Source organism: Pyrus communis, chromosome 10 (assembly GCF_041283825.1).
Source record: "Pyrus communis isolate YQ-2024b chromosome 10, ASM4128382v1, whole genome shotgun sequence".
Taxonomy (NCBI): Eukaryota; Viridiplantae; Streptophyta; class Magnoliopsida; order Rosales; family Rosaceae; genus Pyrus; species Pyrus communis.
This window is the reverse complement of record NC_142574.1, coordinates 24,078,815-24,091,340: the sequence shown is the minus strand read 5'-3', so window position 1 is coordinate 24,091,340 and position 12,526 is coordinate 24,078,815. Positions and strand designations below refer to the sequence as shown.

At 36.7% G+C, this 12,526-nt stretch overlaps 3 protein-coding genes across 5 annotated transcripts; 2 read left to right on the top strand and 1 right to left on the bottom strand.

The window, feature by feature from the left end:
- Positions 1-1,364: 1,364 nt before the first annotated feature.
- LOC137729336 (bystin) lies at positions 1,365-4,939 on the top strand. 3 transcript variants are annotated; one of them, XM_068468260.2, is made up of 11 exons: positions 1,365-1,803; positions 1,991-2,153; positions 2,248-2,299; positions 2,411-2,738; positions 3,045-3,124; positions 3,433-3,480; positions 3,766-3,912; positions 4,024-4,096; positions 4,179-4,254; positions 4,456-4,559; positions 4,646-4,786. In XM_068468260.2, exons 1-10 carry the CDS (start codon positions 1,372-1,374, stop codon positions 4,533-4,535), a joined length of 1,479 nt encoding a protein of 492 aa, XP_068324361.2. In that variant the 5' UTR covers positions 1,365-1,371; the 3' UTR covers positions 4,536-4,559; positions 4,646-4,786. The 3 variants fall into 3 exon arrangements, with proteins under 3 accessions (XP_068324361.2, XP_068324360.2, XP_068324362.2); XM_068468259.2 differs by having other exon boundaries at positions 1,366-1,803; positions 4,456-4,546; positions 4,646-4,939; XM_068468261.2 differs by having other exon boundaries at positions 1,367-1,803; positions 1,997-2,153; positions 4,456-4,546; positions 4,646-4,939.
- On the top strand, positions 4,646-9,486 carry LOC137728758 (uncharacterized). The gene is made up of 9 exons (XM_068467515.2): positions 4,646-5,089; positions 5,725-6,468; positions 6,689-6,838; positions 6,962-7,096; positions 7,343-7,408; positions 7,960-8,013; positions 8,151-8,258; positions 8,828-8,912; positions 9,023-9,486. The coding sequence occupies exons 2-9, from the start codon at positions 6,271-6,273 to the stop codon at positions 9,256-9,258; spliced, it is 1,032 nt and encodes a 343-aa protein (XP_068323616.2). The 5' UTR covers positions 4,646-5,089; positions 5,725-6,270; the 3' UTR covers positions 9,259-9,486.
- A 275-nt stretch (positions 9,487-9,761) lies between these two features.
- LOC137730164 (deoxypodophyllotoxin synthase) lies at positions 9,762-11,248 on the bottom strand. Its single transcript, XM_068469229.2, has 3 exons — positions 10,792-11,248; positions 10,364-10,685; positions 9,762-10,185 (listed from the first exon to the last, which is right to left on the bottom strand). The coding sequence occupies exons 1-3, from the start codon at positions 11,163-11,165 to the stop codon at positions 9,931-9,933; spliced, it is 951 nt and encodes a 316-aa protein (XP_068325330.1). The 5' UTR covers positions 11,166-11,248; the 3' UTR covers positions 9,762-9,930.
- Positions 11,249-12,526: the final 1,278 nt, after the last annotated feature.

Sequence of the window (12,526 nt, the reverse complement as noted above, 5' to 3'; positions counted from 1 at the left end):
CAGTGCCAAATTGGCTAAAGTGAAAACACACTGACTAAAATAGATTTTGACCATAAACACTGATAAAAAAATGTTTTTACCTATGATTAAACAAAACAAGTCGTCCTTTTTTACTTTTCTTTCTTCTGTGAGAGTTCTTCCCCTTTTTGGTGAGGGTTTCAATCTTGATCCAGATTTTTAGCGCCAACTCTAGCTTCAGCTGGAATCGGTTGCCACTTTTCCCTTTCTTCTGTTTTCTCCTCTACTGCTTTTCCCCCTCCTCCTCATCTTGATTTGCCCTCCTATTCTTACCTTGCTAACATCCCTTTCCCTCCTCCATCTAAGTTTCGATCTTCAGCCATACTTGTTTTCGAGATGGTGCTTCGAGTTTCGGTGTTTTGACCAACTTGAGTGTTCCCAACACAACCACATTCTCTATGTTGTATGTCGTGTTTGGCATTGTTGCTCATGGTATTCCATGAGCTTCTTTTTATAGACAACCAATTGATTTCTTTCAGTTTCTGGTTATCTTTACTTTATGGCTGTGTTCGGGAAGCAGATTGGTGTTGGATGATGAAATTAGTGAGGTGATGTTTGGTGGTGAGCATGGATTTATGCAGGTCGAGATGCACTATTTTGGAGGAGGTAGTAGCAGCGGACTTCTCGTTTTTTTGTTTTTTTTTGTTTTTGGGACTCAACTGTTTGGTTGGGCTCTTGTTCGTTTGGTGTTTGGCCCGTCTTTTTACTTGGTTATGTTTTCCTGTTTCTGGGTCTTTCATTTATAAATATGTTTCATTGTAGTTAATATAGTTTCCTTGACCCAAAGAAAAAAAAAGTTTTTACCTTTATTTTATTTTCTCTCGTTCTCTACAACATGGGATTTGACCATCCAAGCAATTAAGCCTTAAAACGTAAACGCTAGGCCAATTGGCCAATTTAGTGTGCTAGACACCGTTCTTTGTACCTAAGTTTAAATCCTTAAAAATAAAAATTTAAATCTTCAATTCTATAAATTAAGATAGTTTAGAATACTCTAAAAAAGGAAAATTGCATAGTTATGAACAAAATGAAATGTCAGCGAGTGGTCTTTTACTACATTAGTCGAAATGAGTTGAATCCTTACATGATAACATGAGTTCGAATCTCGTTAATGGTTAATCTAATATTTAAACTAAATCTATAGTTTGACAAAGAACAAAGTGAAATGTCAAAATAACTAGCAAATTAATCTTTTTGCCATGTTGGTTCAGTTTGCGTTCTAGTTGGGCCCTTGTCACCTTGTTAGACTTTTAGATGGGCCATTCGTATTTCTGTTACCTTCCAGTTAGGCCCTATATCGGCCGGCCCACTAATTATTTTATTTTAATTTTTGGTCCGCAATTTGTCGGAGAGATGGTTAGGGTTTTAGACTGCAGAAATCAAGGTGGCGGGGGTTTAAACGTTCCAGTTTCAATAGCAGAAAAAGCTTCGCCTGCAGCTGCAGCAGCATCAATGGGGAAGAAGAGGCAGAGGGAGAGGCACCAGAATCCGGAGCCGTTCCTCGCTGAAGAAAATGGCTCCGTCGCCTCCAAGAAGCGGACCAAGTCGAAGCAGCACCAGCAGGAGGAGAAGCTCATATCTTCCGGAATGAGCTCCAAGATCCTCAAGCAGGCTCTGGCTCAGCAGCGGGAGATTGAGGACGAGGAGAACCGCGCCCAAAACCCTAATAATTCGTTGCTGGATGTATCGGAAGAGCCGCGGAAGGAGGAGGCCGACGGCGAAGAGGAAGACATCGATGATTTCGGTGGATTCTCCGAAACGCAGAGCCATTTTGACGGTTATGAAGTGAGTTTTGATTACTAATTGTTTGTTTATTGGATTTTTGAGTTTGTTTGGACGGTGAGAATCTGTGAGGAAAACATAGGAAATTTAAAATGAATGCTGAATTCTGTTGTTTTGTTACTTTTATTATTGTTAGGTTTTGGTTGGATGGAAATAATTTGATTTGAGAACGAAAGATGTTTAATTTGAGTTTCAGGAGAGTGATGAACATGGTGAGAAGCTATTAAATGAGATTGATGAACATGATGAGAAGATATTGGAGCAATTCTTGTCAAAGAATGCTGGTCCCCAGCGTACATTGGCTGACCTCATTGTTGCAAGAATTAAAGAGAAAGATTCAAATGTCGGCTCAGGTAGATTCGGAATGACTTTGTTGCTCATTAGCTTAAACTGAAGGTCTTTTCTTTAGTATATTTTCACTTGTTGATTCGATTTGTTCGGTTGCAGATGCGAGGCCCTTGCCCGAATTGGATACCTCCATCATCGATTTGTATAAGGGGTAAGTAAGCTATCCTTTCTCTTATTAGTACATAAGATTTGAAAGTATAGATGTGATTCGAGTAATGTGAGGCCATGAAGACGACTTCTTAATTTTTCGATGTTTGTGCAGGGTTGGTAAGTTTCTTAATAAGTACACTGCGGGGAAGATTCCCAAGGCATTCAAACACATCCCTTCAGTGCCACGATGGGAGGATGTCCTATATTTGACTGAGCCTGAGAATTGGTCCCCAAATGCAATGTATCAGGCTACGAGAATTTTTGCTTCCAATTTGGGTAAGGAGAAGGTAGAACGTTTCTACAAGCTTGTGTTGCTCCCAAGGGTGAGAGAAGACATCCGCAAGCATAAGCGCTTGCATTTTGCACTATATCAATCTTTGAAGAAGTCTTTGTACAAGCCTGCTGCCTTTTTCATAGGAATACTGTTTCCCTTGTGTGAGGTAAACATGTCATCCTTCTCCACCTAGTTGCAGTATTTTGAAGTTTAAGCATTGTTTGTTTACTTTGGAAGCTCATTCATTGATTTCATTCTCCTGGTATACTGAAGTTATGGGTTTATGTTGTAAACCTGTTTTGCTAGTCCATTTGTATTTATCCAAACTAAGTTTTTGAGATCTGATATTCACCTCAATTTCATTATATTAATGGGATGCATGGATCTAAAAGGTTTTTAGGCTTTGGAATGAATGTTTTTCTAATCCTAATGCACTCTCCCTGTGGCCCCATTTCTGTTTCTTCTTGAGCAGTCAGGGACATGTAATCTAAGAGAAGCTGTTATTTTTGGGAGCATTATTCAGAAGGTCTCCATTCCTCCACTTCATTCTAGGTATGTTAGCTGCCTTATCAAGATGTGGTATTGATCCCATGAATTGTGAAATCTTTTTTGGGCTTTTTGTTTAAAAATAATTTGAGAAACCAATTAAAGTTATTACGCACAGGTCTCCTGATTATATCTTATTTCTTAAGCTAGGAATCTATGGTTCCATAACTTTTCCATTTTGCTTTTGTCTTGTCTTGTATTTAGCAAGTTATTCTTTCATTTTCTGTTTCCGTTGGTGGAAGTTATACTGTTCATTAATATTCTTAATAATCCATCTGGAAGATCTCTGATACATGCTTTTGATGTGTTTTCAGTGTTGCATTAATGAAGCTTGCAGAAATGAAGTACTGTGGCACAACGAGGTAAGCCATTTAGCAGTTAGTATTTCCAAAATGGTTTGAAAGAAATAGACATAGCTTCTCTTAGAGTATGCAGTTACAAGATAGGTGCATTTGTGCCAATAAAAGTTTGAAAGAAAGAAGATATTTGTTAAAGCACAATCAGTTTCCGTACGTGATATTTATCCAATATAATGAATTTAAATAGTTGATGGTTGGTCAGTTTGGAAGTACTCTTGTTATTATAAAGGGAGAAGGTCCTTGTATGCAACAATGTTTTGACAATGCTGTTTTTATGAATTGTTGCAGTTATTTTATAAAGCTTCTTTTGGATAAAAAGTATGCATTGCCATATCGCGTACTGGACGCTCTTGTTGCACATTTTATGAGATTTATGGAGGAAACAAGAGTAATGCCTGTGATATGGCACCAGTCACTTCTTACATTTGTGCAAAGGTGGGGAAAGTTTTTAATAGTTTCTTCCTTGCCTAAATGATGCAGATAGATTGCATATTTGTAATATCGTGATATAGTTTTAATAGTTTTGGTGTGCATAATTCCTTGCAGGTACAAAAATGAATTGCAAAAGGAGGACAAAGATAATCTCAGAAATCTTCTTGAAACGCAAAAACACTATTTGGTAGGAGCATTTTGTCTTGAAGTATTTCATTTCTGTAACTATGTGGCAATAATGTCATCTGTATTCGGTGATTCAATTGTAGGTAACCCCTGAAATAAGAAGGGAACTAGATAACAGCCGCAATCGTGGTGAGAAAGAGGACGATCTCATGTCAATTGATATCCTTTGTTCTTTTTTGCTATGAATTTTCATTTGTTTCACATTAGTCAAATTTTTTCCGTATTGCATCTGAAAACGCGACCTTTTATGGACAATAAGCTGCTAATGGCATGTGATCTTGCAAATAGCATATTAGCATTGAATTCCGAGAAGAAATTAAACCAAAGAAAGTATCCAGTGTTCCCCTTGACTTCACTTACCTTTTCCGGTTGGTGTGATCAATAAACCTTTCGAAGAGGATTGGTTTGACATCCCAGATGTGCCTATGGAGGACGACTAGTTTATTGCTCCGTAGGATGCTTGTGTATGCTGTACTTTTCCGTTTCTCCTCTTAATTTTGTTATCATTATGTTTTCTCTTTATTATGTCTTCGTGACGTGTCTTCTTCAGGCGAACCTTGGTTCTGCTGCAGGCTGTTGTCGGAGTTGGGCGAAGGGAGGAGTTTACCCGCTGTTGTCGGACTTGGGCGTAACATGTGCCTTGAGAGTTGAAGCAATTTTGAAGCGGAGGAGTTTACCCGCTGGATGGTTGTTATACAAGCAATATTAGTTTTTTAATTTTTAATTATTACACAGCTTCTGGTAATTATGTATCATCTTTTTATTCATGAGTTTCCATGAACTAGTTGAAATATTTGAGTTGAAAATTGAAGTTGAGTCCCCCAATTTGAGGGAAACAAAGGCATATGGGCTTCCCTGTTCGTAACATTTTTAAAAAGTAAAAGAGATTCCCTTTAAAATACATTAAATATTTTATTAAAAAGCAAGTCATTCTGAATTCAAAAGCACTTCTAATTGTTTGGAGAAACTTTTTTGGTGATTTGAATTGCTTTTAGTTATTTTAAAGACATTTTTCAATGAACCCATACTATTTGGAGTCATTTGGAGCCATCACTATTTTTACAGTCCAGCTTTATATTATGAGATAACATCAAACGTTGGGCGGTACTTAATTCAGCTTAGGCCATTTGAAGAGGATTCCCTAAGGCTGAAATCCAGCCCGAAATGCTTCAAAATCCAACTTCAATGGGCTAGGTCACAAAAAAAAAAAAAAAAAAAAAAAGGACCCACCAAGTCAAGTTTCTTCGCTTTGGTCATCGGGTTGGCCATTCCTAGCTAGCAGGTAGCTCCTTTGAGGGATCTTTTTTTTAAGGCCGAATTTAAAAAAAAAAAAAAAAAAAAAAAAATTCTAATTTTTTTCTTCTTTTAAATACCTAAGTTATTTTTACATAATTTCTCACGTTATTTTCACAAACACCCCTCCTTTAGTTCTTCCAATAATCTAAATTTAAATTTTTTAATATTTTTTCAAATGGCCACATCGTCAACCAAAGAATAAGTAATCTAGAAACTTATTAATTTAGTTACAAGTGATACTCAAAATATGTCTGAAAATCTTATTTTAATGAAATAGTTTAATTCAATTAACTAGTAAAATTGAAAAACAAACTTGAAAGAATAAATTATGAGGGGCTAAAAAATAACCCCTTTCAGATGAAGATGGTATCTAAATATAATATGATACTGTTTATTAAAAAATAATTTCTAGTAAAACTATAATTTAGACAGGAGCTGAACATGATCCATTCGGTTGGCCTAACCTTCCCAGATATAGTCCGGTTCGTGACAATTTACACTGCCAAACAAGGGCTGGGTGGTGCCCTCAAAAGTGATTTCACGTGTTGGGCTCGTGATACTTAACCGGAGAAATAGAAGAAAGGGAGGGAAATCTGACGGTGGCGCGTCTCTCTTCTCCTTCTTCCCTCTCCAAAATCCCTAACAAGCTCAGTTGACTCGCGCACTCATCATATATCATCTTCCACTCCCTCCTCTCTCCCCTCCTCTCCTCCTATTTTCACGTCAATTCTTCTTTGCTTCGGATTTCGCCGATATACAAATACATACACATATTTATAGGGTTTATATACGACTATTGAATTTTTGTGAAATTTTGATCAGAAGAGAACCAATTCGAGTTTAATCAAGGAGCTTTAGGGTTTTCGAAGAGCATCAAAGATGGGAGAACGTAAGGTTCTGAACAAGTACTATCCGCCGGACTTCGACCCTTCGAAGCTGCCCCGGATCAGGAGGCCAAAGAATCAACAGATAAAGGTGCGGATGATGCTTCCGATGAGCATTCGGTGCAATACCTGCGGCAATTACATCTACAAAGGCACCAAGTTCAATTCTCGCAAAGAAGATGTCGTTGGAGAGGTACGTTGTTCCTTCTTTAATCGCTAGGGTTTCTAATTGCGTAGCCTAACTCGTTTTCATTTGATTTCTAGGGTTTATTTTATCGTTTTAAATTGTTGTGGGTATTCTTGTTCTTTGAGAATGTGGGAATTAGGTGTTTGATTAATTTCTTAGGTTTGGGTTTGACAGGGTTTTTGTTATGTCCTGTGAACTGGGTTATTGATGGTTTTACCATTTGCAGACGTATTTGGGAATTCAAATATTCAGATTTTACTTCAAATGTACCAAGTGCTCTGCGGAACTCGCGATGAAGACAGACCCACAGAATTCTGACTATGTTGTTGAGGCTGGTGCGACGCGTAATTTTGAACCCTGGCGCAATGAAGATGAGGTAAAACAGAAGCAAAAATGATGACTTTCCACTTACCGTGTTCTTTCATGTTTTCAGGTTCTCTTATTTTGTGATGAACATTGCTTAACCGCTTGATTTGTATATATGTTTTTTTCTTTTCAGGAAGTAGATAAGGAGAAACAGAAAAGGGAGTCCGAAGAAATGGGAGATGCCATGAGAGCCTTGGAGAACAGAACACAGGATTCAAAGAGAGAGATGGACGTCATGGCTGCTTTGGATGAGATGAAGTCCATGAAGGTAGATGTCTAGTAGTTGTTTATCTTGTGATAAGTCGCAAATTTTTTTTCCTTTGTACCTTGATAGATGGATGGACAATCCAGTCGATGTGATGTAATCATACAGTGCTGCCACTAAATTTGTAAAGCATGACATTTCTGTTTCTGTCGATATGCATATGAATATTATGTTATGCATTTATTCAATTCTCTCTGTCGGCTGCAATTCGGTATCCTGGGATACTAATACAAGGTTTACGGTTTTCAGTCCAGGCATGCGACTGTGAGTGTGGATGCTATGTTGGAGGCTTTGAAACAAACTTCTGCCCAAAAGGTACACATTTATATGCTTTTTATCTCTAGACCGGTTTAAACTTTATACCGAATAAATACACATGCATGTATATATGATATTGCTCTCTGTCCAGTGTCAATATTGTCTGCTATACGCTTGTGGATTTGTTTAGATATTGCAATGCAAAAACACGTAGAAGCATGGTTCCTTGAGTGTGCAAAAGCTTGCTGCTCTGATTTAGTTTCTATGAATTTGTTTACAACATCAAGTAATTCAGGGTACAATAATTATATAACCAAAGAAATTTGATAGGCTTCTTGAGCCAACATATTATAATGTGTTGCAAGTAGTTGAGTTATCTTCATGTCTTGAACCATGGGTAAACCAAAAACCTGATGTGTTTAGTATATTGAAATGACATACATTACCTCGGTAGGTGAATATAAAGGATTGAAGAGTTTTATTATATACATGTACTTTCAAACAAAATGATACTTGTTTTGTGCATTCATTTCTATCTTGAATTTGCTCTGCAACTTGTTTACTCTCTGTTATTATTTAGTGAGTGTACTGAAGTTGATGTTTTACAGGAAAAAAGGATTGAAGACGAGGATGAAGCAGTCCTAAAATCAATCGTATTCCATGTTAGTATTTATGCGCTACCTTGTTTTATGTCCAACTTAATCCTCCTTGATCAATTTTGTGCTTTCATTTTTCTTCTTCTTTCTTGTGGGCTGTTTGTTTCTAATCCAATTAATTTTTTCTGAACAAATTTATGCAGAACTCAAAAGATTATATTAAAAGGATTCATGATGAAGATTTAGATGACGAAGAAGATATGATTGAGCCTTTAAGTGGCAACGGCGAAACATCAACCCATAAATTGAAGGTATGACATGTTAGTTGTTTGATATATACATGTTGTCTTATTAGAGATTACATACACAGTATGCTGGACACTTGGTTTTAGATCCAGCTCTACTTTATGTGGTCTTTTATCCTTATCCTTTAATGGAGTATCACATGTGTGGTTTTTGTTATTGGTTCTTAAATGGAGTATAACATGCATGCGGTTTTTGTTATTGGTGTATGTCATGGTGTTCTTATTTACTCATCTAGAAATTGCACGATGATTCTTGCAAATACCATAATCAAGATAACTTAGCAATATGCTCCATCCATCCACTCCTCTCTTTCCTACCCCGTGCTATTTTGCAATTGTATGAAGGGGAAATATTTCTTAGAGTTGGAATCTCAATTGAAAATCGATTCTGGTTTCTAAACTTACACTGGTGGTCAGGCATCCTGCTGAGGGAAAGTAATTAATTCCTTGTTGTGTGGGCATTTAGCCCTCAACTCGCCTAAATAACATCAGCATGTTTTATGTTGCAACAGTTATCTGCATTTTTTGTACAACAGTAAGCTTATAACGTTTGTTTGCACATATTTTCCATGCAGCGGCAAAAGCTTACTCAAGGGCTTCCTAGCAATCCGACAGATTGGTTGACAAAAAGCAGTATTTCTGATACCTCAAGCAACGGAGGTATGTCAGACGCGCGCGGATTGTTCTCATCCCTGAATCAATTATTTGTTTCTTTATAGATTCTCTCCGTTAGGCATTATTTGACCATTTATATTATTGGCTGTTGACAGGGAATCGAAATACTTTCAAGTCTTCGAACGTTAGGGTTGCTGTAGTTAAGAAACCAGTTGTGGCTGAAGGTAAAAAGCCGGCAGAACCAGAAGACAAGAAACAATTGGGAGAGGAGGTTCAAAATTCAAAAAAACCAAATGAGAAGAAACAAGAGGGAGAGAATAAAACCAGTGCTACAACCAATGTATTGCAATCATTGTGCCAAAACTACGATAGCGACGACAGCGATGAATGATTAGTTGTGTATTATGTTTATGAACTACTATTTTGATTCCCGTAATCGAATTCCTACTTGTATTTTCTCCTATTGATAAGGGGATAAAAGATGAATTTTTGAAATGTTTTTGTATAAAACTAAAATTCGAAAAAACATGTATTTTCTCCTATTGATAAGGGGATAAAAGATGAATTCCTACTTGTATTTTCTCCTATTGATAAGGGGATAAAAGATGAATTTTTGAAATGTTTTTGTAGAAAACTAAAATTGTGGGGGTATTGTTTCTATTTTACTATTAATTACGAGAGAATCTGTTTAAAATCAGTGACATCTTTAACAATTAGGCATATGTTGCATTTTTTATTTTTTATTTTTTTTATTTTTACAAACGATAGCGTTAGTGGTTTAAATTATTAAATGTCAGGAAAGGGGTTGGTAACAAATTCGTACCGAAGTGCATAGGTATAATTACTTTCCTCTATTGTGATGAAACGGTATCTGCGAAATCCTTAAGTCGTTGATTGATATCAAAAGAAAATATATATGTCTTTATTTTCAGTCCCTCTTCATTCATGTCGAAATCAACAAACATACATCCATACTCTTACGGTCAAAATAAAGTTACAAAAACATTTAGAATGCGCATATCGCATAGGACAATCATAAATTTGAGCCGCCCTCAAGTCTTGGCTAGTTTTCAACTTTGATACCGCAATAAGCTTTGATACGAGACGCTGCCTTCTTGGACTCTGCCGAAGCATGAAATCGTGTATAGCCACGACTATCACATGGATTATAGAGCAGTGGGTGCTCATCGTCCACTAGTTCTTTTGGTACTTGTAAGACTCCATTGTTGAATGTAAACAGACCGAGAGAGTATCTCGTCTTATCTCCGCAATGCTTCACTCGGTGTTGGCAAGCTTTTATTCTGTCATTGCTCCACATCTAAATCCAAATCGAATAAACTATGATTAGTAATTTACTACTAACATATCATTAAATATCTGTCTTTGCTGTACTCATTATATTGTGCTATGATGAGATTTTGTAGTACAAAATTTATAAATGAAGATACATTATTCGTGAAGTGTGGAGCCACCATGTTTTTTAAGTTTGGACTCACCTGCAATCCATCGGCTGCCATGAATAAGAACTGTGAAGGCACAGACTCAATATTAATCCAATCACCTTCCTTTGTTTTAACCTCCAACCCACTAACATCGTGCTGAACAACTATGGTTGTGAAGCTATTGTCTGTATGCATTGGAAACCTTAACGTAGTGTCAGTGTCCTCCGGCACCTCATATTTGATGAATCTAAGGAGGTGACTGTTGCAATTAGCGACAGACTCGTACTCGTTTCCTACCCCAAAGCTGTCGAATAACATTTGTCCCACTGTTCGTTCCAAATCTCCTAATAACTGCCCAAATGAATCTGTAGTTTCACTGCACCAAAACAACAACAAAAAAAGTTCGTATAAACAACAAATAAATAATGCATGCCAATACTCATGTATAAATGATACATAAGAAATAGAAGTTACCAACTTACCAGAAGTTTTTCTTGCCAGCAGGCCACATCAGATTTTTGAACTTGTGAGTTGCCTGGGGAGATGTCACATTATCGATGCACAAGCTTTCATAGAGTGGCATGAAGGGGTTTGGACCAATATACCCATGATACGGTTGCTCACCAACATTCTTTACTTTGTTTTCTACGGGAACCTCAAACAGATCTGCGGCCTGGCCAAAGATGTTGTTTTGAAGTTCTGGAGAAATTTGATCATACTGTGCCACGAAAGAGCCGTATTCTTCGAGTGCGTACCGGACTTGTTTGGCGGTGGACAACCAAGAACTTGATCCGGGCTTCAAGCCTTCGGCTGAGAAGTTGATAGTAGGAAGCTTGGGAGGTGCTAAGGAACCCATTTCACTAAATAATTAAACCCTAAACTTTGGTAATCTGTTACAAGAACTAGCTTGTGGAAAGAAAAGTGATGGATATGAAAACATGCAATGCTGCATGATGCTTTTATAGTGGCTGTTCATTCAGGTTAGGTCTTCCAGGTAAAATAGGTCAACAACCACAACAGCCAGTACGTCAGCCCTCGATCGAGCACTCGAGCACGTACTGACTACAGGCTTCAGACATTTCAACGATGAAGGGCGCGGCTCGTACTCCTCGTATAGGAGATATTTTTCAATGTGACCGTACACAGGGTGGTACATTACGTGTTATTATATAAATAGTAGGATATATGTGTTAAAAAGTTAATATCTTAAAAAATAAAATTTCTCACTATTTTTATTAGAACACGTGGTGTACTACTTGTATTCCTAATACAATGAAAAATTTCTCCTCATATTGGTTGTCAGAAAAGTTGCTACTAGCAACTTGCTAGTATCGGTTGCCAGAAAAGTTCCACGTGTTAATAAGGCAAGTCTCGATTGAAATTATAGTCAATTATTGTTTGTTTAATACTATTATCTGGTAAACTTGGACTTTTAAATTCTTGCTTGGAGAAAATTAGAACCATAATTCACTTGATGAATACGATGTTTAGTAAACTTATTATATATTGTTGGTAGGCTGGTGAATACTTGGTAGAAAGCCTATATAGAAATCTTCTCTCTAGTTGTATATTGCATGATTTTATTCAGTTGAGCACCACTTTAATTCGATTGATATATATATATATATATATATATATATATATATATATATCCCTCCTTATTTTTTGTCTAATTTTTCACGAAAAAGATTTATGAATGCTATTTTGAAAGGTAAAAAGTATAAAATACATTATATAATAGGCTCCACAAAAATATGTTCAAAAGTTGTGTAAAAAAATTGATGTCGCAAATCTGCTATAGATAGTGTGTGTGTGTGTGTACACATATGTATATATTTGTTTTTACTTATAAGTAGATTTCCACAATACCTTTCTAGAATCTGATGGTCAAGCGTTCAAAGCATTTGAACTTAAAATAACATGGAGAAAATTCTAAGAGCCTTTCCTCTTGTGATCTGTTCGATCTTTCACATTAGTTGGGGTAGGATGCAAGTGTTTCGGTTTTTTTTAGTGGTAAAGGTGTCTGGTTATGGTAGTTCATATTCTTTATTTTAATGACATCTCATGGTAGCAGGGACTGTCTTAGGACTAAGTTTGTTAATTTATTGTTGTAATAAGTTCATAAGTTCATAAGTTCACGTTGAGTTTTCTGTTTTATCTAGTCTCACTTAGCGAGTTTTGTGTACTTACTATAGGCTATTTTTGTTTTCTCACCAT